Source organism: Ochlerotatus camptorhynchus, unplaced genomic scaffold, assembly GCF_037179485.1.
Source record: "Ochlerotatus camptorhynchus isolate MF236.1 unplaced genomic scaffold, CSIRO-AGI_Acam_v1.1 ptg000461l, whole genome shotgun sequence".
In the NCBI taxonomy this organism is placed as follows: Eukaryota; Metazoa; Arthropoda; class Insecta; order Diptera; family Culicidae; genus Ochlerotatus; species Ochlerotatus camptorhynchus.
Window position 1 is genome coordinate 373,951 of NW_027040947.1, and position 27,945 is coordinate 401,895.

The 27,945-nt window shown below is 38.7% G+C and overlaps 1 protein-coding gene across 1 annotated transcript in view; it reads left to right on the forward strand.

The window, feature by feature from the left end:
• The first annotated feature begins 13,465 nt into the window (after positions 1-13,465).
• The window catches only part of LOC135712173 (bromodomain-containing protein 4A-like), a 42,574-nt gene continuing 28,094 nt past the window's right edge, over positions 13,466-27,945 (forward strand). Inside the window, exon 1 of the mRNA XM_065235138.1 lies at positions 13,466-13,736. Coding sequence (XP_065091210.1) covers positions 13,722-13,736 — 15 coding nt within the window. The 5' untranslated portion in view covers positions 13,466-13,721. The remainder of the gene's footprint in view (positions 13,737-27,945) is intronic.

The following is a 27,945-nucleotide window of genomic DNA, read 5'->3' on the forward strand; positions in this document are numbered from 1 at the left end:
ATCTATACACTTACAAAGTTTCATTGACATCTGAGAGGGTGCTGCCAACCATTTGTCGAGTTAGCGTGAAATTCGTCTATGTATTCAATTATGGAACAGACCGACAGACTTCAACGAAAGGTTATACAAACTCGACAGATTCCCTTGTTTTGGCTCGATGGCTTACACTCAAAAATCAACAATTTATTTATTTGTATATGATTTTATATGGCTTTAAGTCTTAATAAAACATAGTATAAGGAAAAGCACTTTGGTGTTGGGCGCAAAACCCCATATCGTTTTACCAAACATTACAGTTTTGGCACTTCAATGTTGAACAAAACAAGCAAAATAAAAAGAACACAAGTAGGTGTTGGAAGATTTCCAGTAAATTATAGCTCAGACAATCAAAATTCACTATATTTAATGTCGATGTACTAACATATATCGAAACAAACAAATCGAATAGAAAGCAAAAAATTACTTATACGTACAAACAGAAGTGGAGGCCATATACGTGCATATTTTTGAATTTATTTTTAAACGAGCTCATAAATCATAAACAATTGTGTGTATGTACACCATTCTTGCAGAAAAATTGATATCAATGAGAGTTCCACCAGCACCAAATTGTTCTGGTACACTGGCAATATACTGGAGTTGTCAAGTTGCCCCCGGTTTGGTTGAAACTCGTAGGATGAATTTAGAATTAAGAAGCAGTAGAATCATTCCAATTATAATTTCCTTTCAAAAAAGAGAGCAGAAGCTCTTGTTTGGCTTAATCCGAAGGAAATTAGATTCAAATCCTTACATCCTTTTTCATGTCTCATAATTCAAAAACTGTCAAATCGAAATGGACAGTTCTATTTTACACTCTCATATATACTATTACCTTTTCTCAACCCGTATTTGATTAAGCAGACATTTTAAATTTATTATTATACCTAACGGCACCTTCCACTACCTTGTCTAGATGAATAAGATACCTAGACGTCATATGAATACTTGTATTTGATTTCAAGACCATCATTCTAAGCTAGTCTTCTTTCTCATATGGAAGTGTCTTATATTGTCTCAGTCTCTCTCATAAATATTGTATGGTTTGTGTGTTACATTTTCATAAATGCTATTCTGAATTTTCTATTTAAATTTTGCGTTTCAAATGAAGAAAGAATTTGATGTTTGTTGTATCGTGCTGACCTGCATCTACTGTCTCCGACGTAGCGGTCACGCACGATGTACACAGTTTCATTTTATCCGTTACCGATTGCATGCCTTTAGAATGTAACTATAACATATTGTTCTGAGTAACACACCGCAAAGATTTGCTCACTCCTTTGTGGCCATCTATTTCGAAGGGATTACAGCAATATGCATGAACTTTGTAGTACGCTACCTTATCCATGAGCAGTCCTGTGGAAGTAACAAAATTTGTTTTAGTGTCTTGGAAGTGATTAATTGAATTTTTTGAGTAATTAAGATCTTACGTAAGTTTGGCTTCCTGCAGAATAAACAGCAACTCTCTTTATTCAAATCATAACTACAACATATCTATCCATACCAAGTCCCCGGCAAGGTGACAGATAACCTTAGTTTCACGTACCAACTTGCAAACACGTCGCAGATGTCGCTACATAAGGAATTATCCTTCATCGCTGCAATGGTATTTTCCTATGGAAAACCAAATTTTTGTTTCACCATGTGTGGATGACAAACAAAAGGCAAGAATGCTATATGAAAAGAAAGAATTTAGGATTTTCATGATGAAATAAAATAAATCCAAACGAATTGAAACCGGATGGATATAATATATTTTATAATAAAATGGCAATAGCAATACTTTCTATTTTATTTTGCTCTTGAATATAATCAGACTGCATGAGCCCTTTTGATATTAAAATCCGTATTGAGCAAAAATCAAGCCAAACAATTCAAAAAATATGTTAAAAAGGGTAAAAAATTGATCAATATTTAATTATATCGTTTGATGTGCTCTTAAATTGATTTTAGCGAAAAAAAACACTACAGTAGGGTCATGCATTGAAGACCACAGCTTCTATTGGCCTGACATTATGTATACTATTCTTGACATTAATATCGACCTTACACAATCTGAAAACAAACATCTCCAACTTGATTCATGAGCACTCATCCTCAAAGCCTTTCACCTCCGAATCAAAACATAACAAACAGAGAAAGAAAAGATATTCAAATTTCATCCAATTCAAACAATAGACCCCTACGGCCACGTCAAGCGGGAAACCCTCCCGAATCGAATTTCATCGAACATGACATAATGCGTAATACGTATGTTGTCCAAACCTACATTCCTACCCGCTCATCCACCAGAAACTCTCCCACCCCACAACGATGGCACCCATGCGAAATCAATCACTAGATTTGTATTCAATTTGCTACGATCTATGTTTTTTTTTTTGCCTACCACCCAAAACCGTGTCATTCGTACCCCGGAGAAATTTGTTGAGAGCTCTTTTGTATGCCATTTTTTTTTTCTCATGACTTCAGCTTTATTTCGTTAAGTTTGGCGCTTGTCTCTTTCGTTGTCGTCATCAAATGGTTTCCATTAGTATGCTTCACCCATCATCGCCGTCATGATTATTCGATGGCTCGAGCTCGGTTGACGATCGAATCTATTTGGTGATGGGATATTTACGATCGGTTTGATTAAACCAGACAACGAGGAACAGATTAGTTCGCAAAAAATAGCGCCTAAATGGAGCAATTAAAACAAAACAACCAAGTGGTAGCATTTGGAATGGAGCGTACGCTGTCCACTCGGTTAAGGGTGTTGTTATTCATGAATGAAGTAGTGGTGGACTGGGTGATGGCTTTGGAGAAGGCAAGAAGTTTGAATATGTTATATGCTACATGAGACGGGGTTGGGTGGTAGTGATCTTTAGAAAGAGAGTTGTAGGGTATTGTAGGGCAAGATGGGTCATCTACTTGATTTAGGAATTTTTTGATTGGCAACATCAACAGGCACAATGTAGCCCCATGGCAAAAATGCCAACAAGATTACTTAGCATTGAACCTGTTCATTTTGACAAACAAATAAATTAATAAACGGACTAGCAGACCTCTCTTGCCCCACTTTACCCTACCTTGTCCTCGTACTTGCACTATGGCTTGTGGATTCTTGCAGCAGATTGCTTGAAAACGTAATAATCTTGCATAACTAGGGATGTTTAATTTTAATGTGCAAATCTTATTTTTTCAAAAAGTTGCATTAATAACAGTTAAACATGCAATATATTTTTTTCATTCGTTTATTTGCTAAAGCTCAACTAACTGAATGCAACTTACAGAGTCGAAAGTCTTTAAACATATTCAACAATAAATAAACAAAATACTTTTACGCAGTATATTCATAGGCAGGATTCTTAATCGAGAACTCGATAACGTCTTTCCTTTAACGTCTGCAATGTGAAATGCGCATAGCAGGCGCTAACGAAAAGATGTTATCGAGTTGTCGATTGACAACCCTGATCGTAGAAGGGTCGTGATGAGTTCTTCTGAGGTTCCCTGATGAGTAGCTTTTATTGTACTTTTCGTACGGTTGGGTGCCAATGACATTGATCATCATCAATATTCAAAACCGAACATGTGTACAATGTTTATTGCCTCAAAAGAAGATCCTTTGAAGAATTTGGGCTCAATCGGACATGATTTCGGGGTGGTGTAAAATTGTCAACGTTTAAGTTTCGGTTTTCGAATGCCAAATAACGAAAATGCATGAAACGTCGAGATCTGAAGTCGTTGTCTAGAAGCAATTATATTTTCCAAAAACCTAAATTCCTCAATGTAACATTGTATTATGCAACTGCGGCGTCAAATAAATATAATTTAAACTCGAATTTAAATAAAAAGCCATGTATTGTTTCAGATTTTCCAGCCTTATTTTTTATTGCCCTGAAAACGAGTTCATGGTTTAAGCACATCAAATGAAAATATTAGAGCACCGTTACTTTCTATCTAGATTCAACTCAGCTAAAAATTTGATCTGATTTAAATTTGAATGAGCTTTTCTAGCTGAATAAACCTATTTTTAACTGAATAAGCTTTTATTCAGCTTTAAATGTCGATGGAGAACCTTCTTGTCTAGGTGTCGGAGTCAGAGTCTGCGTAATTTCACCGACTCTGACTCCTCAGTTCGATATTTTTTATCCAAATCCTGCTGACCATGCTGACTCTGGATCCACAGCTCTGCATATAATAAATTCAACTAAACAGTTTGTACGATTTTTGTGATTTTGAAGTATTTGTTACCCAACTATTTATTTAATTTAATCTCTTCATCTGATAAAAGATGTTTTAATGAAGCTGGACAGGGAAAAGCTAATTTAAGCCAAGCGATGCTCAAATTGGCGTAAAAACCCAGCATCTTTTTCAACAAAGCTAAACATTACATTAAATAAAACAAAATGCAAATGCAAAGCTAGGGGTAACGCACAAATATAGTCATAAGGTTTAAAACGTGTCCCGCGTCGTCGTTGATTTCAGTCGTTATCCGGAAGTAAGGCAACCACTAAGAAAAAAGAATTCAAATCGAGTAGCACAGCATACACAGCCCTGAAACTGCATATAATTTCTTTCGCATCACTGAGTTAGATTCGTTGGTGAGCTGATTCCGTAGGACAGCAGCAGGAACATGGAAATTGAAGATTTCAGATACTTCGTTGATGCGTGAAGCCATGAACCATATCGGGTCGTGTTGACCGTATCTACTATTGCGGGACTTCAGATACAACAGATTACGTCGACGAAGGGGGCGTTCAGGCACATAGACGTTTATATCCGCTAGAATATCAGGAGCATCAACCTCGCTGGTCAGGCTCTTAGCGTCGAAAACTGCTTGCTGGTTAGACCTACGTTTCTCCAGTATCTCGGTACCTAGCAGCATACAGCGATGTTCTTATGGTGGCAAGTTAGAACGATCACGCCAAGGTATTCTATCGGACCGTAAACTTGTATATGGACACCAAACCTATACAATGGATTCCAGAATGGAGCGAACTAGCGCGCAGTACAGTGATTTTAGGAATAGCGGGTCACGGAAGCCATCGGCGAGCTTAAAGATGAATCTAAGTTGTCTGTTCGCTTTCGAAATCACATCATTGTAATGTATCCGGAAATTGAGTTGAGAGTCCAAAATCACAACGAGATCTCTGACCTGATTCAATCATTCAAGAACGTGGCCAGCAAGATGATACTGAAAGTGGATCGGATAACGCTTACTTGTGTAGGAAATAGTATTGCACTGCGCTACGCACAGCTCAAGGGAGTTGTGCTCCAATCCTCGAATGAATCCAGCAGTTTCTGCAGGTAGATACAGTTCTCAATACATTAAATAACCCTGAAAATGTTATCTTCATTAGCACTGAACACCCGAGTACCGTTTGGTAGAACGAATGCCATATCATTTATGATAAGCGAGAACAGCAAGGGACCCATGTTACTTCCTTGAGGTACTCCAGGAAGGTGCTGAGATAATAATCTCTCAAATGATTTTTTTCCGCTCTCATAGGCTCGTAATATCACGCGTGTTATTGGAATAAAATATCAAGCATGATATTGATTTTACAAGCTCTTTTGATATTGCGAGACTATTCACAACATGTAAAAGTGTAGCTGCGAGTAGACTCAACACAAAACTGATTCCATTGAGCATCGTTTTCGTAGAAAGAGAAAGCACAGTTTGCCATCTCTCTTTACTCTTCGCCGATGGTAGACACGAAGTTACTGCTGCCAGCAGTGGTGAATGTTTCGGTTTGTGTTCGGGTGCAAAGCAAACATTTTGAAACTCAATCTCACCAGAGTTTGGTGAAAATTGTATTTGGTGAGTTTTGTTTACTTGATATTCAGAGCTACCGTATCTAAGCTGGTTTATGCTTGTCTACGAAAATCAAGTGAGATCGTGCTCATTGGTGAGATTTGATCATTTGATATTTTAACAACACTGATTGTGGTTAAGTGAGATGAACCAATCTTCACTCTCATTGATCGATCTGACACGTACGATTTAAACCAGTTAACCCAGGTTACAGATACTCCGAGTTTTTCAAGTTTTCTAAGCAGAATATCATGATTCACTCGGTCCAAGGCAATTTTGAAATCCGTGTATATAGCATCTACTTGCAAACCGCCTATCCAATACACAATGAAGTGAATTGCGCGAGATTTACGCTCACCTATCTTTTTGGGAAGAATCCATGTTGAGCAGTACAGATGTAGTCTTGCTCGCTTCAAACAAGGCATCGTTCACGACAATCTCAAACACTTTCGAGTAAGCACTTAACGAAGTTATTAATAATAAATAAACCTTCCTATAGAAGCAGTCCACAATGTTATCTAGTAATAACTAATTAAAAAAATAACATTTCTAATGAAATAAAAAAAAAAAAAAAAACAAAAACCAAAATGTTATGTACCCCCTCACCTTGAGTGAATTTAAGATTTTCAAAATATTCAATCTAAAACGATTTTGCACCACTCTTAAATCATGTCCGATTGAGCCCAAAATTTTCACAGCGTCATTTTTCGAGGTAATAAAGGGTGTCCCACATCAAATTGCATCACGGAAAACACACCTAGTTGACCGATCCGTTTTCAAACATTCATACAATAAAATATAACCCATTAGTAAGCTGTTGGCATATTTATTTCATTCAACTTCAATATCATAACCGTACGCTCGCACCTTACGCTTAACTCCACTCATTATGTTCTGTACAACATCTGGCTGCAGCTTCTTCTGTACGGAAACCCACTTTTTCTATATATCTTTCTCAGATTTGGAATGCTTCCGTAGTATCTGCTTCATAATAGCCTAGTATTTTTCGATGGTCTTTAGTTCCGGTGCGTTGGGGAGGTTCATGTCCTTGGGTACGAAAGTGACCCCGTTGGCTTCGTACCACTCCAGGACAACATTTGAATAGTGGCACGATGCTAGATCCGGCCAGAAGATCGTAGGGCCTTCGTGTTGCTTGAACAGAGGAAGTAGACGCTTCTGTAGACACTCCTTGAGGTAGATCTTCCCGTTTACAGTCGCGGTAGTCACGAACGGCACACTCCGTTTGCCACATGAGCGGATCGCTTGCCAAATCATGTATTTCTTGACAAACTTTGAAAATTTCTGATTCCTTTCTTCCTCCGGAAAACATCAAACTTGTGCTGGGTGGTGAAGAACAGTAGCCCTGGAAGCTGTCGGAAGTCCGCCTTCACGTAAGTCTCATCATCCATGATGAGACAATGAGGCTTCGTCAGCATCTGGGTGTACAGTATCCGGCCCCGTGACTTTCCCACCGTATTTTGCCGTTCGTCACGATTTGGAGCCTCCCCTTTGTACGTATGCAGTCCCTCCCGGTCCTTGGCTCTCTAAACGAAAGACTTGGACATATTCAACTTTTTGGCCACATTCCAGACCGAAGCATTGGGATTCCGCTTAAACGCTTTCACGGCACGCTTGTGATCCTAATCACTAATAGAACACCCATTCTGACCGCATTTCTCCTTCCATTTGATGCTCAGAGTTTCGTAGTAACGTTCAATCACGTTTCACACGACTCACTGTTGACTGCACGATTCCGAGTTGTTTTCCGATGTCCCAATGAGATAGTTGAGGATTTTCCAGGTGCTTGCGCACCTTTGTTCTTGAAGCTGCCGTCAGTGATATCAGTGGCGGTGATGTCGGCATGATTTTAAGCTTCGTACATACGCTACCATTAGAGTGGGTCTAGTATAAGAGAGGAGCGGATTCAAAACAAACTGCCTTGGCAACCTATGCCTAGGCGATTTCTAGCAACACTGCATGTATTCAAAATAGGCGCTGCTCGATTGGCTCTGGTTTTGACTCAAAAACAGACAGTCCGCTCCTTTCTTATAATAGATCCTCTCTAGTTACAACCATCATGGTTTGGCGATGAGATCCATCCATCTAAGTATGACATATAGATAGCACGATCTTTAAGTCTGGAAGCCACCGAGAAAACCCCATGTAGGAAAAATGGATGTTATGTAAATGCTCCTAATTTGGACCCATACATAAATTCAGCAATCGATTGAATTTTCAATAGCGACCAAAAATATCCATTAGTACCATTCTATTGACGCGTTCATCTAGATAAAATTGATAAATAACAGATTTTTAGCGATGGGCCCAATCGTAGATCCATAGGGCAACATAAGAGCCATTTCCCCTATTTGATACATTTTCAATGGCAAAACAAACGCATACACGAATCTGAAACTCGCTGTCAAATATGACGTTCTTGGATTACTGTTGTGCCACCGGAGTGATTGTTGAGCATCGCTAGCTTTCTCCTCACAGTTTTCCTTTATCTCCGGAGTCGTCAGGTTCATTTCCACTGCTTCCTCTACAAACACCATCACCTCATCCTCCGTTACCTTGTCGTTACTACCCAACGATGCATCTCATGCCATCCTGGTATTGTTTAGCCTTTCCCGCCAGCATTCGGACTCTCCGTTTGGTGCAAAAACTCGTTTGGTGCTCCTCAATCCTACATTAGAAACACTTGTCCTTGATCTTGTCGTAAAAAATGTTCCTCTTCCAATTGAGAAAAAAAAGCGTTAATGGAATTTCTTTCTCCACGTCCTTATATATGAATACCTCGCACTTCTGTGTGCATGTCCTCCAGTTATTCCTTGTCCATTTTATCAAGGGTTTCACCACACTTGCCGGGCTGAATGACAACATCCGGGATCTGTTCCAAGTCATCATCTCTTGGCAGTTGTACAGACCTTAACACCGTAATGTAACGCAGTGCATGAACTGCCTCTCTTACGGCCATGGCACGAAAAATTGCCATATGAAGCCACGCTGTGACAAGTGTGGAGGTTCCCACGCGACAGCGTCCTGTAGTCAAGCTGATGACAACGAGCCAAAATGTGCCAACTGCGGTGGAAACCACCGTGCGTCCACTCGCGACTGCTCCAAGCGAGCGGAATTCATTAATATTCGCCAAAAGGCGACAACAGGCAACCAGACTGGTTGACACTGCAATAATCGTGCGCCCCCGGCCATCACTGATGCTCAATACCCTGCAATCCAGCCCCGTCAACTGGTCCCGAACCTAGCACCGCTTCCCCTCAACAATCAACGAGCCCTTAGCACCCCCGCTGGGTATTCTCCAACAGAGCAAGTGGCCCCCAGCCGCCGATCAGCCCAGCATCGCCTCACTGCTGCAGCGGCCCAGTCGAACCAAGGTCCCTCCACTGCCCCTGTTTTGTCGCATGCCAGTGCTGTGTCAGGTGAGTCCGTTGACCATTCCCCATTTACCTCGGAGGAACTTGTGACACTCGTGGCAGAGGTCATCATCAACCTGCGCACCTGCAAGACTCGATCTGAACAGCTTCATGCTGTCCTGTATCTTGTCATTAAGTATGGACCGTAAAGTTATAAAGATTGCACATTGGAACCAAGGAGATCGACATTTCCATCATCACCGAAACCCATCTAAGGCCAGAAGTCAACATCTACCTATCGCATTTTCGGCTTTTGAGACTCGACAGAACCAGTGCAAGAGGAGGGGGAGTAGCCGTTGCTGTGAGGCGTAACATCAACTGTCACCTGCTGCCGTACTTTCAACTCAACATTATCGAAGCCATCGGGGTTGAAGTTGGCACATCGCTTGGCCCCATCACCACCATTGTGGCTTACTGCCAAACAAGTCAACAACAGGGATGGGTCGGCAGCGGGCCTTCGACGAGATATTATCAAGCTGACTCGGCGGCGGCAAAAATACATCATCGCTGGCGACCTGAATGTCAAACATCAAGCTTGGCGCAACAGTCGGCGCAATCAAAACGGCACCATCTTGAACAACGATCTGCAGGAAGCGCAGTACAACATCTTGAGTCCGGACACTCCCACTCGGTTGCGTAGGTCCGGTGCTCACGCCACCATCGATATCAACATCAGCAACATGGGCAACATCTCGCAACCTGTCGTGTATCAGGAACTCAGCTCGGACCACTATCCGGTGGTGGCTGAAGTGGGTTCCTCAGCCAACAAGTTCCAAGCATCGCGACGAAACTACCATCGGGTAGATTGGTCGCAGTTCCATCACTGCACACTGGGCCAGGAACCGAAATTAGCAAGACAAAACCTCTAGCGCATTGGGTTTGCATTATATTGAAATGGTGTCTTTGGCAAAGTTTCTTGATTTAACATGCACCTTCATCTGGCAGTAGAAATTAGTTCCAATTTTCTCCGCATAGATGGTACTGCGATACTAACTTTCTTATTTCACATGCTAGAGGTTTTATGTCTTCGGCAAAGTTGTAGAACATTAAAAAATATAAAAAAAATGCTCAATTACTCAAAGTTCTAGGTCTTCAAATAACAAATATTGTAAAATTTAACTGAAATTTACGTTTTTTGTACTATTTTCCATACAACCGACAAATCCTTAATTTTTAACGCCGTTTATCTTTTAAGTAGGATAATTTGCAAGTTTTAAGGAAGAGTTCCCAATGATTTGGATCGATACAAGCGAAATATTAGCCAAAATAGTGAAAATTACCATGATTTTTATAATCTGGTTTCTCGAAAAGTAGCAAGTTTTAGCAAAAAGTCATTTACTTTCCGAAATGTACCATTTATCATCAATCGAAGGTGAAAGTTTGCCGGACATATAATTTTATATATTTGAGATATCTGAATTCATAGACTACAATGTTTATTCAAGCAGCGTTCGCCAACGCACGGCTTGCTGGCTGCATGCGATGGAAACGATGGAATATGTCTCTTATGCTTCGCTAGCTGCACGTTGGCGAACGCTCGAACATGTGTGCTTGTGTGATGAGATATCTAGATTCAAAGTATTTTTTTTTAAATTCTAACAACTACCTGTTATCTTGCATTGTCGATTATTGCATCAGCATTTTCACGGGTCCTGGAAATTGCTCTTTCTTGGTTTGAGGAAACTGTTTCTGCACTGTCATCACCGGTTAGGAGGTCAGCAAAAGTCGATGGAATACGTCCTCGATTTTTGCAAGACGACTGAATTGTCGAGAATGGTACTCCCGATGGCACTAACTCTTGTCCTAGCCCATATGGTTTATAGTTATAGCGACATTACTCGCTTTCTAAAAAGGGAAACATTAAATAAAAGGCCGTAGGAGAAAGGAAATGGAGAAAGGAACCCTAGTTCTATCTCCCTTAAACTCCCTTGAGAAAAAGCAGGTCTGTAATCAATCTACAATGGCGCCTATTACGGGTGTCACTTCACGGTGAAAACGAAGTGAAGTGACCAGTTGTCACTCACGGTGAAGTGATTGCCATGTAAATCAAATGGGAATCACTTCACTGTGAGTGACAAGTTGAAGTGACATCAATAATAGGGCCAATGACTCGCGAACTTTCCTTTTGTGTGCTTCATAAAAGCTTGCAAAATTTTCTAACACTGAACACCAACAGGTGACAACTAGATTTCAGTAGAGAGTAATAGAATGAAAATATATTAAAAAATATAAAAACATATAATTGAAAATAAAGGAAAGATCTCAGCCAGTTTCATATTTTTGTACTCTTACTGTTCTGCTGCACTACTGTTGAACCAAAGGCACTTCCAAGACTTTTCCAATTCTTCAGGCAAATCATGAGCACATGAACTTTCAGTTTTGTACCATCAAACGTCTAAAACCAGAAAAAAGGCTAGAACGACTCTTTTGCCGAATGAATCAATTGGCAAATCTATGTTGGAACTTGGTCATACCCACTCGTTCCGACCTTTGACAATAGCGCGCTCGACATTTGATTTCTCATCAAAATGCAGCACGAAAGCGGCTCTTCGAAATGATGTCTAAGACAAAGTTGTAGTAACCGAACCAGGTTATAAACAGGAGTGAACTCACCAAATGAACGATGGTTAGCCCGTGAAGCAAAAACTTGGAAAACTAATACATCTCCTAATTCTAGCTCAGCACATAAAACCATTCCATCGGATCTTCAAAGAAACTCTTGCACAATCCGCCTCCCATCAGAATCAGCTTGCCAATCACCTAATAACGGCTCTGACGAAAAGGATGCTGATAAAAAAAAACTTTGAATTGCATTTCACCCAATCACTTGTACTTTCTTTGAACTAAAGTTCTTTTCTAGAACTGTGTTATCGAGTGGCACATTGTTTCGGGCGATGGAAAAATCAATCACAGGAAAAATGAAGCCTAAATTTGACACTCGGACATTTTCCACGTCCTTACAGAAGCAGAGCACACTTCAATCACCGGATCAGGAGAATCTCCTTCCAATGATAAAATCCCACAACCCGATGTAGAACAGACAACATTGACAGGTGGTATAGTGGTAAGCGTGATTGCCTCTCACCCCAGCAGGCCTGGGTTCAATCCCAGTCAGCGCCGCCGGGATTTTATGAGGCATAAAATCTCTGATCACGGTGGAAGTAAAGCCGTTGGTCCCCGGTTCATAAGTTGATGGGTCGATAGGTAGGGTCCAGGTGTTGTGGGAGCTGCTTCCCTGGCGTTGGTAGCATTGATACTCAGTACGGAAACAAGATCGACGGAAACAAATGAAAGAAAAAAAAAATCTCGCATTCAATCTAAATGTAAACGAATAGACCATCCCTAGCAATCGATAAAAATGTAAACATTGCATGAAGCAAGTAGAAACAAAAATCGGTACCGCCAACTCCCCTCATCACTAAAACGATCACGGCTCTTACCTTCTCACATTTCCAACTTTCCGCAGAAACACCAAACTAGATGTGTAGGTAGTTGTTGATAGGGGTGAACAGTCTATAATGCACCCCTGGGATAAAATGAACCAACGCGGTTTTTAGTTGCATCACCATTTCTTATTCCAGGATTGAATGTGCCGAAATGCTAGTTGAAGTTCAGATCTAGCAATGCTAAATGTTAAATTCCCATTATCAAAAAGGCAACGAAACGAAAAACCACGTGGGACAATTTTTCCCCAGGAGTGCATTATAGACTGTTCTCCCCCTGCTTGGGTCGAGTGGGCCGAGAGTAGCAGCAGAGGCAAAGTGCATTTCACGTAGGGAAAAAAAACATATATGCACTCCCATCCAATGCGAAGACCAACCGGTTGAACTGCACTATCGCCAAAAACGAGCTTCAACCGACGTGACGAGAGAGGAAAACGAGCGCGAAAAGCTTCACCCCGGCAGCAACCCATCCTATCCAACCCATTGCACCACTTGTTGTGGTGGCTTCTTCGGGGGCTACTGGAAGAGATAGATTTTATAGTAAACATTTCTTTCTTTTAAATTCAGTATCGTTTTGGCCGTAACCGTGAACGGACGCGTTTCGGATACATGCACTACCATATCGCATTGTGTGTCTTTTGTTGCCGATAGCAGCCGAAGAAGCAGGCAGGAAGTTCTATTACTCATTCGCGGAAAAGTGAAGCACAGTGAGCCGAAGACAGAAGATTCTGGCAGGGGGTGAAGGTTCTTCCACCATATACAAGAGTTCAGTTCCGGATCGGAGTGGAAGAGAATCAGTTGGTGACCGTTGAAAATCGGACGAACTGTTCGAAGAGGGAAGAAGTGATCTGACAGAGTTCAAGTGTTCAGTTGTCTCCCGTTGTTTGAACATCATTCCTGGATAAGGGGATCACCCCCCACCCCACGCAAATTGGCGTTTCGGAACGAGCCCGGGATTACATCAAATTGGAATCAGCTGCAAGATAGTCTCGCCAGTCGCTTCACAAGGGAGAGAAGATGAGGAAGTGCTACGTAAGTGATTAGAGTTGATTTTACTTATTTCCATCACACTCAGCGTCTTGAGCATTACGAGATGCTCACGTTTTGAGGAGCAAGTGGAGAGAAGAAAATAGATAATCAATGTGGTTTCGTTTCTGCACGGTGGTACCGAGAACTATGGCGGGTGATACTGAGTGTGTGTGCGGAGGAGGGGTGCGAAGATGCAGAGATAATGATTTATGGGTAGAGATTTGTTGTGATAAAATGCAGCTAATGAATGTTGGTGAAGAGGAGAGAGAGATTTGTTGAAGATGCTGAGAATGTTGTTTCGTTGAAGCTATGAGAGTGCATTCGGGTGATAGTTGTATGCATTTTAGGGCAGTGTTACCAAACTAATCTTTGGTTTACATCGATGAACTGACAAAATAAGTTTGTTTTATAAGTATGCTGGTGATGATTTTCGAACCATAGGTTCAGCATATCATTGATACGAGACCATTTTAAACGTTTCGCGATTATTAAAAAAAAAAATAAAGTCTAAAAACTTGCCAAGTCCTCAATATTTGAGGATTACATTTACAGTACAAATGGATAATTTTGTCTACTTTTATGGATACATATCAGAAAGGTTGTTTTGTCCTTGTGGTCAGAGTTATTCCGGTGGGTTCCTGAGTCAGGTCGCGTAAAAGAGTAGTAGCATAGAGGTAACTCTAAGACCAGAAGGTCCCGAAGAAATGAGCTCAACTTTTTGGCTCAGCTCTGGTACTATCTTCGGTCCCAAGGTAATCGATGCACCCCTCGAAACATAGGAAAATCCACGAACTCCTCATTTTATCTGTCAAACTTTCATAGCGAATCAAAACAAACATAGTGTAGTTCTAGAATTTTGACTAGAATGGGGTACGTTAATCGATTTGCTTGGGACCAATAGGCTAGTCAAGTAGTGAGCCAATTTAAAATCGTTAGTTTCGTATTGATTGTTGGTAGTAGCCTGTTTCCTCATGAGGCCCGTTTATCGCTACGTTTAAGCTGAAACCCTATTAGAAATTGCTTGTCTACGTAATAAAACATTAGTTTTGTGATTCGCTGGGTCAGTTTTGGTCAAATGTGGCTACGGAGACCAATTTCAAGGAACTTTGAAGCTGGAGTTCAGATGATTTGTTCTACTAAATCAACCAAGACTGGTTAATGTGTATAATATCTAAATATGCCCAAAAAGATTCAAGGTGCTTATGTGCATCATGTAAGACGTATTGTCATGTACACCAGATGTTCTAGGTTCTTCAAACCATCCTGAAGCTTAAGTCAGATGCTGAACTAGATCAGCTAAGAAAGGCAGAATGTCTGTAGTATCGAAAAATATCCACGTTGATTCATGGGACCAATATACATAGTATGTTGTTGGTTCTCTAAATTCCCATGGAGTTCAGATTATTGGTTCTACTAGATCAACCGAGACTTGGACAAAGTATGTGGTATCGTTATATGCCCAAACAGATTCGTGGTATTTATGTAAATCATGCACGACCTATTTTTATGTATTCCAGATGTTCAAGGTTCTCCAAATCATCCTGGAACTTAAGTTAGATATTGAACTTTATCAACCAATGGTTACTGACACATTAAGTTACTAGATATACTGTTCCAGTCGACGTTTATCTAGTAGATCATTCGATATGAGCCTAGATCATCTGGTATACATGAAATTAGGTCGTGCATGCATGATCCACATAGACACTATGTATCTGTTTGGGCTTATTTAGATACTACAGACTTTGTCTCAGCTTGGGTTGATCTAGTAGAACAAATCATCTGAACTCCTGGACGATTTGAATAACCTAGATCAAAAAACTAAGTGTGTTTATCTCAAATGTGCTTTGAAGTTGCAAGTACTTTGAATATGTTCATAGCATTGAAATTGCCTCAGTAGCCCTGTAGAACCAATTCAAAAGTATTTAGAGCTACCCTTTGTGTTCAAAAGACTGTTCCAACATGCCACAATTGTCTCAAGAGAACAAGTCCGATGATTTCTATTAATAATGCATTGTTCTCCAGTCCGTTTAAATTTCACAAAATATTCCGGAATTTTAAGTCATTTCTTGGGGAATTGATCCAAAGCTCTGTTCCCCAAACCCTGTGCAGATGTTTCATCATAAGCTTAAAGTTTTGATTTTATGCGTCGTATCATGGTTATGGCCCTTGAAACGTTGTTAACAGACGTTTAGTGTTGATGTCGTAAATGAAAAATTAGTGTTGCTTCTCAGTATGATACTTGAGAAGACGTTTGCGGTGAAAGATATTACCCATTTAACTGAGGTTAGAGCTACATACATCTAATAAAAAACCGATCAGTTTTAACATGTATTTCTATTTAATGATCAAAAACATTGTCTTTATTTGAAATTTTTGCTCCACAGTGCTCAAACAGTTCCAAATTGGGCCCTGATTAGCCTCCCAATTTGACCTCATTTAGTGAGAAGCTGACTTGGCACAAACCATTTGAATTTTATATGGGAATTACTATGAAGAAAATCTATCTCAAAGGTCACCAGTTCACTCGAATTAAAAAATGATAGCTGAGCTTGTTGAAGATTTTCTCAGCTACAAGTTTGTTAAAGACCACTTTTCGATCAAATGTAAGCAACAAAAATCATTAATGATTCAAGTCACTGATGTCTTGTGATTATGTTCAATCAACTGTTCAGCAGACAACATTGGTGTTTATGGCGCGTAGAATAGAGGACAAAAATCATGGCTACTATGTCATACTGCAGAATACAGTGTTGCCCACCATACAGTTGCTTAATCTTGCCAAAATATTATCAATCTATTAAACAATTAATAACTATTTAATTTGACTTTTGGCTGGAAAACGATTTTTTGCAAAGTTGTAGCTGATAAAAATTCCCATAAGAATAGAAATATAATTTGTTAACAGTACAATATGTAAAAAGGCTAGAAGACAATGAACAAAAATTTTTGTTTTCCCATAGTAATTTCCATATAAACTTCAAATCGTTTGTGAAAAGTCAGTTTCCTATCAAATGAGTTAAAACTTTCGGAGGCTAATCAAGACCCGATTTGAAACCGTTTGAACACTGTGGAGCGAAAATTTCAAATTTTGCATCAGTCGAGTGAACATACAAATGTTTCGTAAATGGTGTTTATTGGTTTCATGAATCTAACGGGTGTTCAATAAAAAAAAATGAGATTTTTTTCAATCATATAGCTGGTAAAAAAAAATTTTTTAAGCCGTCACTATTTTTTTTATTAAAAACATAATGTTTATTCTTCAAAAAACCATCAATGAATATTGGAGAAGGGGCCCTGGTCCCCTGGCCCCGTACGACACAACTCAGTCGCGATGCTCTCACAAAAGCGCTGGACGGCACTGAAATCATTCTCATTTTTTATTGAACACCCGTTACTTGAATATATTAGAATACAGCTGACATTTTTCCAGCCTTTGTTGATCTGGTTCATCATCTGATTTGAGCTCCAGAAAAATTTGGAGAACCTACCTATTTTGGGGGTCTAAAATGGCTCAAAACCTGTACACGTGGTATATGGACAGCCTTTAACCATGACATTAATTTTTACTACAAACAAAAAAATCTCAGATCTTCCAATGGACTGCAGCATACAAGCAAGTTTGTCCAGAATGCATATTTTCATAAGAAACCTTCACGAGATGGTTTTCTAGACGCAGTGCATTTGGGGCAACATTTTTTATTTCGAAAAATAAAATAAAATAAAAATAACATAAAAATTACAAAATTATTAAAAAAAAAAACCTTCTGTACACGTGGTAAATTGAACATTCTGCATACTTTTCAAGAAAATTTGAAATTTAGACTTAAATTTCCTGGTTGGATGTACGGTTCTATAACTCGACATCCAGCTGTGGAGAGATCAATCCCAAGCAAATTTTTTTGTTTTATAGAAGCTTGATTGCAGTTGATAAAGCCAAATTATAAAACTTTCACTGGCGATCACATTGTTTTCTGATGGCCGCTATATAGCCATGTCATGGCCAATTGGTCCAGTAGTAATGCAACCATTTAAACTTGATATGTGACTCAGGGGCCTCATAGCCTAGTCAGTAAAGGCACGGTATTATCAAGCCGGAGGCGGCGGGTTCGATTCCCGGTCCGGTCGAGGGAATCTTTTCGGGTTGGAAATTTTCTCGACTTCCCAGGGCATAGAGTATCATTGTGCTTGCCACACAATATTCAAATTCATGCATTGGTATTGCCATCGAAAGCTGGAAGTGCATTTACAACACTAAGTTGAGAGCACGCAATAAGCTAATATGCGCTTAGCAATAAGCTTGAAATGCAAACGAGAAGAAGAAGAAGAATGTATACCAACTTAGGAGCATCGGTTATTTTTCTGTTATATCATATACTTCACGTGGTTGTAGAAAAGGTATGCTTTAAACTATCTCCTGGCCAGAAAGTTAATCCAACCTCTTGAAGACTACCATAAAACTATGTTACAACTGCATAAATCGCTCCTGAAAAAGTTGATAAAACTTTATATGAAAAAAAATTTTGATAACTTTGGATGGTTTTAATTTGGATTTATTTGGTTGATGGGTTACATTGATAAAATTTTTGTTGTGATTTTATTCTTTTGATGTTCGATATGTGAAATCATAATTAATGTCAATGTGTAAAAACTATATTCTAGCATATTGAAATTTAATCACCATTTTTATTCACCTTGAATACGTTTGATAATATTGAACGGCATTATTTATGGTGATTATCATACAAAATAGTAGCATAAATTCATTGCACCTCATGAATATTAAAATATAGGAATATTTTTTATTTCGATTAAATAAGTACCGTACTTAGAAAAATCATTAAAATATATAATCCATTTATGAGAAAAAAAACCTATTCCTGCCGTTTAACAATGACCAGACACATATTGTTGTATTGTAAATAGTTTCATTCAAAGTGTTTTTATGTTACTTCATACGAGAAGTTAGCGATTTTCAGAGTTGGTTGGAAATGCTAACATGACGCTTTAGTGTGATAATTTATTAGCTAGAGAATGATCTTTAGAAGAGGGTAGGTGGATTTTTTCGTTCGAGTAAGGCAGTATGAAAATTGAATAGAAGTTGAAAATGAGCGAAGGGCCATTAATGCGACAGTTTTTTAAAGATAGACGCACATCTTTTACCTAACTCGTACGATGTACGCGGAGACTTGCAGTATGTCTCCAAGTCTACCCTACTGCCTTCTCTCTGAGATGACCAAGTTGGTCATGACGAGAGGAGCAACACAATAGTTGGGTAAAGAAGAATTGCATTATAACACACCATCGACTGGAAATGCTCTCGCAACGTAGGGCTTTAGGTAGTGATGAAAACGTCGCTAGAACTATTCCACAGCCACAGTCAGTTTATGAGCAAAAGAGGGACGCACATTTTTTGCTTGTAGACTTGGAGACATACTTCAAGTCTCCGCGTACATCGTACGGGTTAGGCAAAAGATGTGCGTCTATCTTTAAAAAACTGTCGCATTAATGGCCCTTCGCTCATTTTCAACTTCTATTAAATTTTCATACTGCCTTACTGTAACGGAACTATCCACCTACCCTCTTCTAAAGATCATTCTCTAGCTAATAAATTATCACACTAAAGCTTCATATTAGCATTTCCAACCAACTCTGTAAATAGTTTGTTTTTGTTTTCCGAATCAAGGCGTGATCAGAGATGTTATGTCGCAGAAAATCCCGGTGGCGCCGACGGGGATGAGAGATAATCCCGCTTACCACTACACCACCGGCGCCGCTATTGTAAATAGTTGTATGACTATGTTTTTTGCTATCCATTCAGGGAATGCTTCGTCATAAGGACTGATCATTAATGAAAGTTACACCTGTTTCTCAAAGGAAATTATTTATTTTCGAACAATTTCATAAGTTTACTTTCTATAAATGACCGATTTCACGTGAGTCAATTAGATTCTGCACAAATTTCTTCTTAACTTTCGTTGTGCTCCAGACCAAATTTTCTTGAAGCAGTCAACAGAGCTTGCTTCTCTTCCTTCTTTCTTAAGATGCCGTTTAATTATTTCCCAGTATCTCTCGATAAGACGCAGATCAGGGCAGTTTGAGGGATTTTGGAATTTTTCGACAAAACTGACTTTTTCCGTTGTTTTCGTTGAGCATCTTCAACGTAGCAGAAGCATAGTGAGCAGATGCCAGTCCAGCCAAAACAAAGGAGAATCCGTATGCTTTCGATAGATGGGTTCAGTGTTCACTCGGCTGTCGACAAAAGCAGGCCACTGTCGATGTGTGCTACACGATCGTCTGTTTTCTCGGCAGCAACCATTGTGTGGTCCTCCTCATTGTTCTTCATCAGCAGTTCTTTCGGTCGATGCGTCGTCGACTTTGGAAAGCAACCGTTTCGTGATGAGTGTGTGAGTGCTGACCACGTTTAGCGTCCATTCCTGCAATGGACGCGCTCTGACCCTCGTTGGCGTACAACAATTTGCCATGCAATGAAACTACTGGAAGCGGCTCCAGTTCTGATGGAGGAGGCTTTTTGGATAGTGGAAGATAAAGTGTTTATTGTGTTGTACCTTTTGACTATAGTTTTAAGATGTATTGTATAGTGACCAAAAATCCTCGGCTTTGTAAAGTTAATTCGGTTGAGCCTTATCAAATAAATTAATAAACAAGATAGATGGGTAAAAGCCATTTTGTTGATACATTCTTTTCTGTAATTTTCACCGTTGATTGTGCCCTTTATGAAATACGAAGAACTCTTCAAGCCACATGATAAATGGCTTGCCATACCAAAACCTTTTCATCCGAATTTTTCGGTTTGGATGTATCGCACATTATCAGGCACATCTGTCCTCTGCTCAGTGTACTGGTATCCAATTTGACGTACGTCTCGTCGTCCATCAAAATGCACCGGTACGGCTTTTGAAGGAGAAAGTCAAACAAGTTTCGTGACCGTATTTTCGAAGAAGCTTTCTGTAAATCCGTCTTTTTGGTTACTTTTTGTTTCTTGTTAGTTCTGATATTGTTAAATTTTGAGATATTCTGCATAGTTCCGACGCTAATGTCCAATTTTTTGGCAATATCACGAACGGAACACGGTTTATGCGATTTCAAAAGGCGTGCTTTTTGCACCCAGATTTCGGTAAATCTTTTTAACAATCTTGAACACTGTAGATTTACTGCACTCCACGCTTTTTGCCAATTCTCGTAACGACTACTTTTCAGAAAACCATTCTTGCGAGTTGTTAAGCTGATCCGACCCATCGTTCGGAATTTCGCACTTTTTTCAAGAGTGTTGCCAAAATAAACAATGTTTTTACACATTGAGCGAAAATTCACAACTTTTCGTTATGTTTTAACCCTAAACCATTGATAAGCAGGTGTCCACTTTCTTTAAAGAACATTTTACTTGTCGCTCCTCTGAAATGCCTCAATAGGACACACACTGGAATTTTAAAGCATATCATAAAACTAGCGGTTATATCTTCGCAGTTCCTAGTCTGTCTTGAGAGCGTCAAGTTCTATGTTGGTTGTTTAGATTGCTTGCTGATTATATTACGAACAGCGGCTTTAATAGTTTCCCTTACTCCTTATACGTTCCCTGGAAGAGATGGAGTAGCATTGTTACTTTTTTGTTTATTAATTTATTTGATAATGCTCAACCGAATTAACTGTACAGAGCCAAGGATTCTTGTTCACTATACGACACATCTTAAAACTAAAGTCAAAAGGTACAACACATTAAACATGCTATCTTCCGCTATCCAATAAGCCTCCTCCACCAGTAGTTTCGTTGTAGGGCAGATTCACCAACGGGGGTCAGAGCGCTTCCATTGCAGCAATGGACGTAAAACGTGGTCAGCACTCACTCATTCATCACGAAATGGTTGCTTTCCGACTGAAAGAACTGCTGATGAAGAAAAATGAGGAGGACCACACAATGGTTGCTGCCAAATAAACAACCGATCGCGTGACACACATCGAGGGTGGTCTGCTTCTATCGACAGCTGAGTGAACACTGAGTATTGTTACTGTCCGGTGGTTCCTGAATCATCATAGCTAATCCTACCGAAGTAAAAAAAAAATTGGATGTAAGTAAAGCGGTGAATGAGATCCACAGGACCAAAACCCTATTGGCATGAGGACAGTATTGATGTTTAAAAGCAGTATGTAGAGTAATTCCACCACTAATGGTCATAGGTTCCTATTTTAGTAATACCTCAGAAAAACGATTGAATCAAAATCTTAGTGCGTTTTGTATGTATATCCCGATGAATATGGTTTAAATTGCCAATCTTACCACAACTCAAGGCCTCAATATTGTAAGAATCGTTTATTATCGCCAAAACATGGCCAATATAAGAGCGTTTCCCCTATTTAAAAAAATTGTGGGGTTGTTTACAAGAAGCATGGTTGACGTAGACTACGTTGAGATGTTTAGTGATCTTCTCGTGCATTTTTCTTGATATTGATTTAAAATTCAGTAGATTTAACTTATTTCCTCAATTTACTCCATGTTCGCTCCTTGACATGTCAATTTCCTCACCCTTATTAGTTATTTTTTTCTGGCTGTGTCTGGACTTTTTTTTTTTCCTTTGATTTGTTTTCCGTCGATCTTGTTTTCCGTGCTGAGCACCAATGCTACCGACGCCAGGGAGGCAGCTCCCACTCCTGGACCCTACCTATCGACCCATCAACTCATGAACTGGGGACCAACGGCTTTACTTCCCATCCGAAGGAACGCGTGATCAGAGATTTTATGTCTCAGAAAATCCCAGCGGCACCGACTGGGATTGAACCCAGGCCTGCTGGGGTGAGAGGTAATCACGCTTACCACTACACCACCGACGCCGCTATGTGTCTGGACTTTCCGTTAGGGATATTTCCGCATATGAAACACTTGTCTGTAATCTTCCGTTATAAAATACATTCCCCGTGAACCAAACGCTTGATCGTAGCGGTAACTTCACCGACTTCCTGTATGAAATGTTAGATTTTTTTCTGGTTCAGGGTTTAATAGACTTGCACATTGAGATTCTCGAAGCTAAAAGCCAGAAACGAGGAGATTGGATGTTCTTTGATGTTATTCTCAAGCTTCGTTAAAGATTTCAGTATATTATATGTTAATAACGGCAGAGTATTTTTATGATATTTGAGCAACGTTAGGTTAGGTCTGGCTGTTCTGAAACTGATATATTTTGAAGATCCATAGCAGAAAATGTTACACATTGACATTTTTCACGATCCCCTGAATCGTAAAATTACTGTGTGCCCATTCAAATCCAATTTTCGGATTCCCAGTTATTTAATAATAACCCAACTCAAACATCACTCCTACCTTGAACAAAACAAGGCTTGCAAAAATAACCGTTTAGAGATAAACATATAATTTTTTCAGCAGAATTGCTCTACAATACGTCTACTTTGAAGAAAAAATATGAGATGATATTTGCATTAATATGTTGATGATCTAGATATCCAAATTCTAATGGAATCATGAAATCGTATAAAATCAAAGAGTTTCACTGCAAAATGATCTCAAATCTTGTTTTGGTATGTCGGAAAAAGCAAGATCTGAGCAGGAAAAACGCAGTTTAAAAAGTACGTTAGATCTTCTTGGAGTTACGATTTTAAAGTTCATTTCATAACATATTGTGCAATACAAAGATGTGATACCAAAGTATTTATCATTCTCCAAATTATCCTGGCGATATTTTACAGATCAAAAGAAATCTTGATCGATGTCCACTCCAAATTTTTGAGCATTTTATGCTTCACGGAGACTTATAACGTCATTCAAAATTATTAATTGTGTTTAAAAATAATTTTATTGAATTATACAAATCATTCCGGGCTTGACTCAACGAAGAAAACTAAATTCTTTGGTATTCACTGATTTTTTAGTCTTTTTTCAGAAAAAAAACCGGGTGCACAAAATCAGTCACATTTTTTTAAATTTACAGATTTAAGACATGCCAAGTAATAAATTAAAGCAGTAACCGTGGCGTTACTTTGATTAATAATTATGTTTGAATGAAACTGCAATCATTTATAATATCAATCAGCTAGCTGTCGTTCAGTCCACAAGAAATTAAAGATAAATTTATCATAAAACGATCGGCTTAATCCCAATAACATGCATTTTCATGATCCCCTAATTTCCACAATTTCCTCACCCTTATTAGTTATTTGTTGACTGTTTCTGGACTTTCCGTTAGGAATATTTCTCCGCATAAGAAACACTTGTCTTAAATCCCCCGTTATAAAATATATTCCCCGTGCACACTTCAATACCCATCCCATCTCCGTTGAACAGTTGTTATGGATAATACGTTTAACCAAACGCTTGATCGCAGTGGGATACCTCCGGTGGAAAATCGTTCACAAGCACGTATTGCACATCCCAGCCCAAGTAATATTGTAAGTTTTATTGAGGTTTTAAAGCAATCTACAAGTCTTAATCATGGTCTACAGTACCCTCATAAAACCCAAAGTGTTACTAGGTTACGCTAATTTGGATTGATTTTGTTATGTAAAGCTAACATACGAGTAATACAGGGCTTTGACGCATCATAAGTCGGATTATTACTAAGCAGGCTTGTTGATTACTTGGGATTGCCCCCTCACTTTCTTTCCATCAGCACAATCGAAAATTTGATATTCAGAGTTGTGCTTTCACAACATTAGAAAGTTTGGTCCATGTGACCCTGAGTCAAAAATTCGACCATCCAAGTAGGATCATAATTCTAAATGTTCATTGGATAGCTTAACGTCCGAATTTATCCGCCTCTTAAGCACATAATGAGGCACTAGAACTACAAGTATTCAGATATACATCTCTTAACTTTTTGCCATTCTTGCATTTACACAAAGACGCTCCAACCCACTTTCAGAGGTTTAATTTTTTGTTGGACCGAACTCAACACAGCATCACCCAGAAACTCGCTAAACCACTTGGTGCATGAATTTTGTAACAAACAACAATGTAAAGCTCTACTTAAAGATGTAAATAAATTTTTACCGTCCCTCTGAATCCCACCTCAACACAGGGACGGCCCAAAATCATCGAAATTCAGTTCGCCAAGCAGAATCTCACGAACACTAGCGTGTAAAATCATAGGATTTTGACAGTTCTTTCAGTAATGCATCTGCAATTTGTAGACACCATCCGAAGTCCCTCGTTTTTTACATATTATGCAGAAAAAATACATCCGAAGTCTCTTCTTTTTAAAATATTCTGCAAAAAAAAATACTTTCTAAGCTACGTCCCTCACAGAATTTCCCACCGTTTTTTTTATGAGTGGGGCGGGACAAAAAGTATCTTTTGTACAGTATATGTAAAAAAGTATGGACTTCAGATGTTAATCTTATTGCATGTAAACAGGTACCAGACATGTATTACACTATTTTGTAGCTGTGAGAGGAACAAATCATGGCATCCAATTTTTCTCTCAAATTGAATTTTAGGCTCTTTTGGCGGGTGAAAAAATTAACGTCAATTATTTTTAGGCTGGCGTTATAGAAGGATGGGGGGGTTTGCTATATAAAAACAACATTTGTCGCGTTTCATATTATTTGAACGGGACCGAAAATAGTCTCAATAACTCTTTCTGTTAAATATGTGTGGTCTTGAAAAGGACCAATTGTTCGATCTCCACAAATCCACATCCTCTCCACCCCAGGGAAAAAATTCACCTTTTCCTGATTTTCTCCTGCTTCTGTTTGCTGCTGTCCGAAGCTTTGATGAGCGGAGGAATGACATCAGAGCTCTTATATAGTTTTACAGGTTCAAGCAAAATGATGCTCAACCAAATGGTATTCAATTATGAGGAATTGGTTTGGGGAGAACGCTTATTTCATTGAAACGGTGATAAAATTATCACTTTTTATTTGTACATTTTTCAATGATTTTGAATGAACAAATTCGAAAACCATTCATTGTGAGAGTTATTTCCTATCGATTGGTGTATTTGGATTTTAATTTCATCTATAAATGATAAAGTTATAAGCGTTTAAAACCTTACACCTTTTCGTGGCGGTCGCAATTCTAGATTTTCGATTTACCCCAAGTACCTTCCCGTAAGACGTAGTCTACGTAGTTCCTTCTTGCACCTCTTATCCCTACAAACGTTCGAGCTAGACGAAATTTCTTTATGGCACTATACCTATATTCGGCAAACATACTTTTGAATATAAAAACCAATAAATGATCCGTAAAACATTCAAAAACGTTCCATAAAAAACATCAAAATGATCCATAAAACATCGACGAAAATTTTTAAAAAAGTGTTAATGATCCATAAATAATATCAATATGATCCATATTTTATGTAAAATTTAGCAACACAATTGTTAAAATGTACCGCTATTTTTTTAAAGAATGAGCATTGAAATTGTACAAATTACCCATAAACATATTGCAATTGATCCATAACACATTCAGCAGTAAACCTTAAACTAAAGAAAGTGATCCATAGAAAATCAAGTTTTTCTCACTTAAAAATATAGCCATGTTCGGATTAATGAAAGCAACTTCCTCAAAGCAGTCTCGTTTTGGACAGCTTGAAGGTGAAATAGGTTTTATTAAACTAATATAAAATCTAAACCAATCTTAATGCTTATAATAAAACGTATTTCAGATTCAAACTGTCCAAAACGAGACTGCTCGGAGGAAGTTGCTTTCATTAATCTGAACATCGGATATAACCTCAAAATGTCCAAGGGATCAACACCACCGTTGAGTGAAGAATAGAACAGCGATCGAAACTGTACGCTTTGTGAATGCCATGACCACGTAGATGATATGGTCCAGTGTGATGTCTGCGATTTCTGGACCCATTATAGTTGTGCTGGTAAGACAACAGCTCTAAATGAGGTTCCGTAGACGTGCTCGAAGTGCACAAATATGCAGAAGGTGCCAAAAAGAACCAACAAGTCTGTCCCAAAGAAATCACCTAGCAGAAAGAATAGTGCAAGGAGTGATGCCGGATCAGAATCTGGAAAAGGAAGTACCAATGAGGTCAGCCTGGAGGAATCCCTAGACCAGTTGCGGCAGGAGAAAGGATGAAAAAAGTTCCTAACATATTTTTTCATGTTTCGGACCCTTTTTTAATGTGATCCATAAACCTTGGAAAATTGCTACATAACTGCGTAGCTACTCAAGTTTACTGTTCTGCCCGTGTTTTTTGTCAGAAGAGCGTAGCGATGGCCGAGCGTCTAGAATAAGCTTCTTAAATAAGTTTCTAAATGAAGCTTCCATAGGAAGCTTCTTAAGAACATTATTATAGAATTTTCTTTTGGAAGCTAATTCTAGACGCTTGGCCGTCGCTTCGCAACTCTACCTAAAATACACGGGCAGGGCAGTAAATCTAAGTAGATAGGCAGTGGCGCAATTTTTCAAGGTTTATGGATCATAATTTAAAAAGTAATGTCCTAAACATAAATCATATACGTCTAATTTATGGATCATGCCTATATTTTTAAGTGCGCAAACTTGATTTTTTATGGATCACTTTCTTTAGTTTAAGGTTCATTGCTGAATGATTTATGGATCAATTGCAATATGTTTATGGGTAATTCGTACAATTTCTAAGCTCATGCTTTAGAAATTTAGCGGTACATTTTTACAATTGTATTGCTAAATTTTATATAAAATATTGATAATATTGGTATTTTTTTATGGATCATTCAAACTTTTTTAAGGATTTTCTCCGATGTTTTATGGATCATTTGGATGTTTTTAATGGAACATTTTGGAATATTTTATGGATCGTTTTATCAATTCTAAAGGTGCATACTTAAGGCTGCCCATATATTCACTATAAATCATATTAAGCTACACTTACAGATACAAATTCCTCTATCACATTACAATCATTTTACAGTGAGATGAATGTGAGGCCATGAGCGTCAACCACAAAACTTCGCAAGGATGCCAATTACAATTCATAACAATTTCAACATAAATATTTTCAACAGCTTATAGTAAATAATGAAAATTGATTCCTAGAAACGCAAAAAACGCCCAAAAAAAACGAACAATTGAATTAAAACATACGATAAGCATAACGATCGTGTTCCATGGTAGGTCTACCGTATAAAGACACATCATTAATAATTTGGATCCTATGGCTATGAAGCTATTGAAAGTGTAAACCTGCAAACGTACCATGAAAACAAAAAAAAAAAAAAGTTGCTCGTTTGTAGTCCTACATAT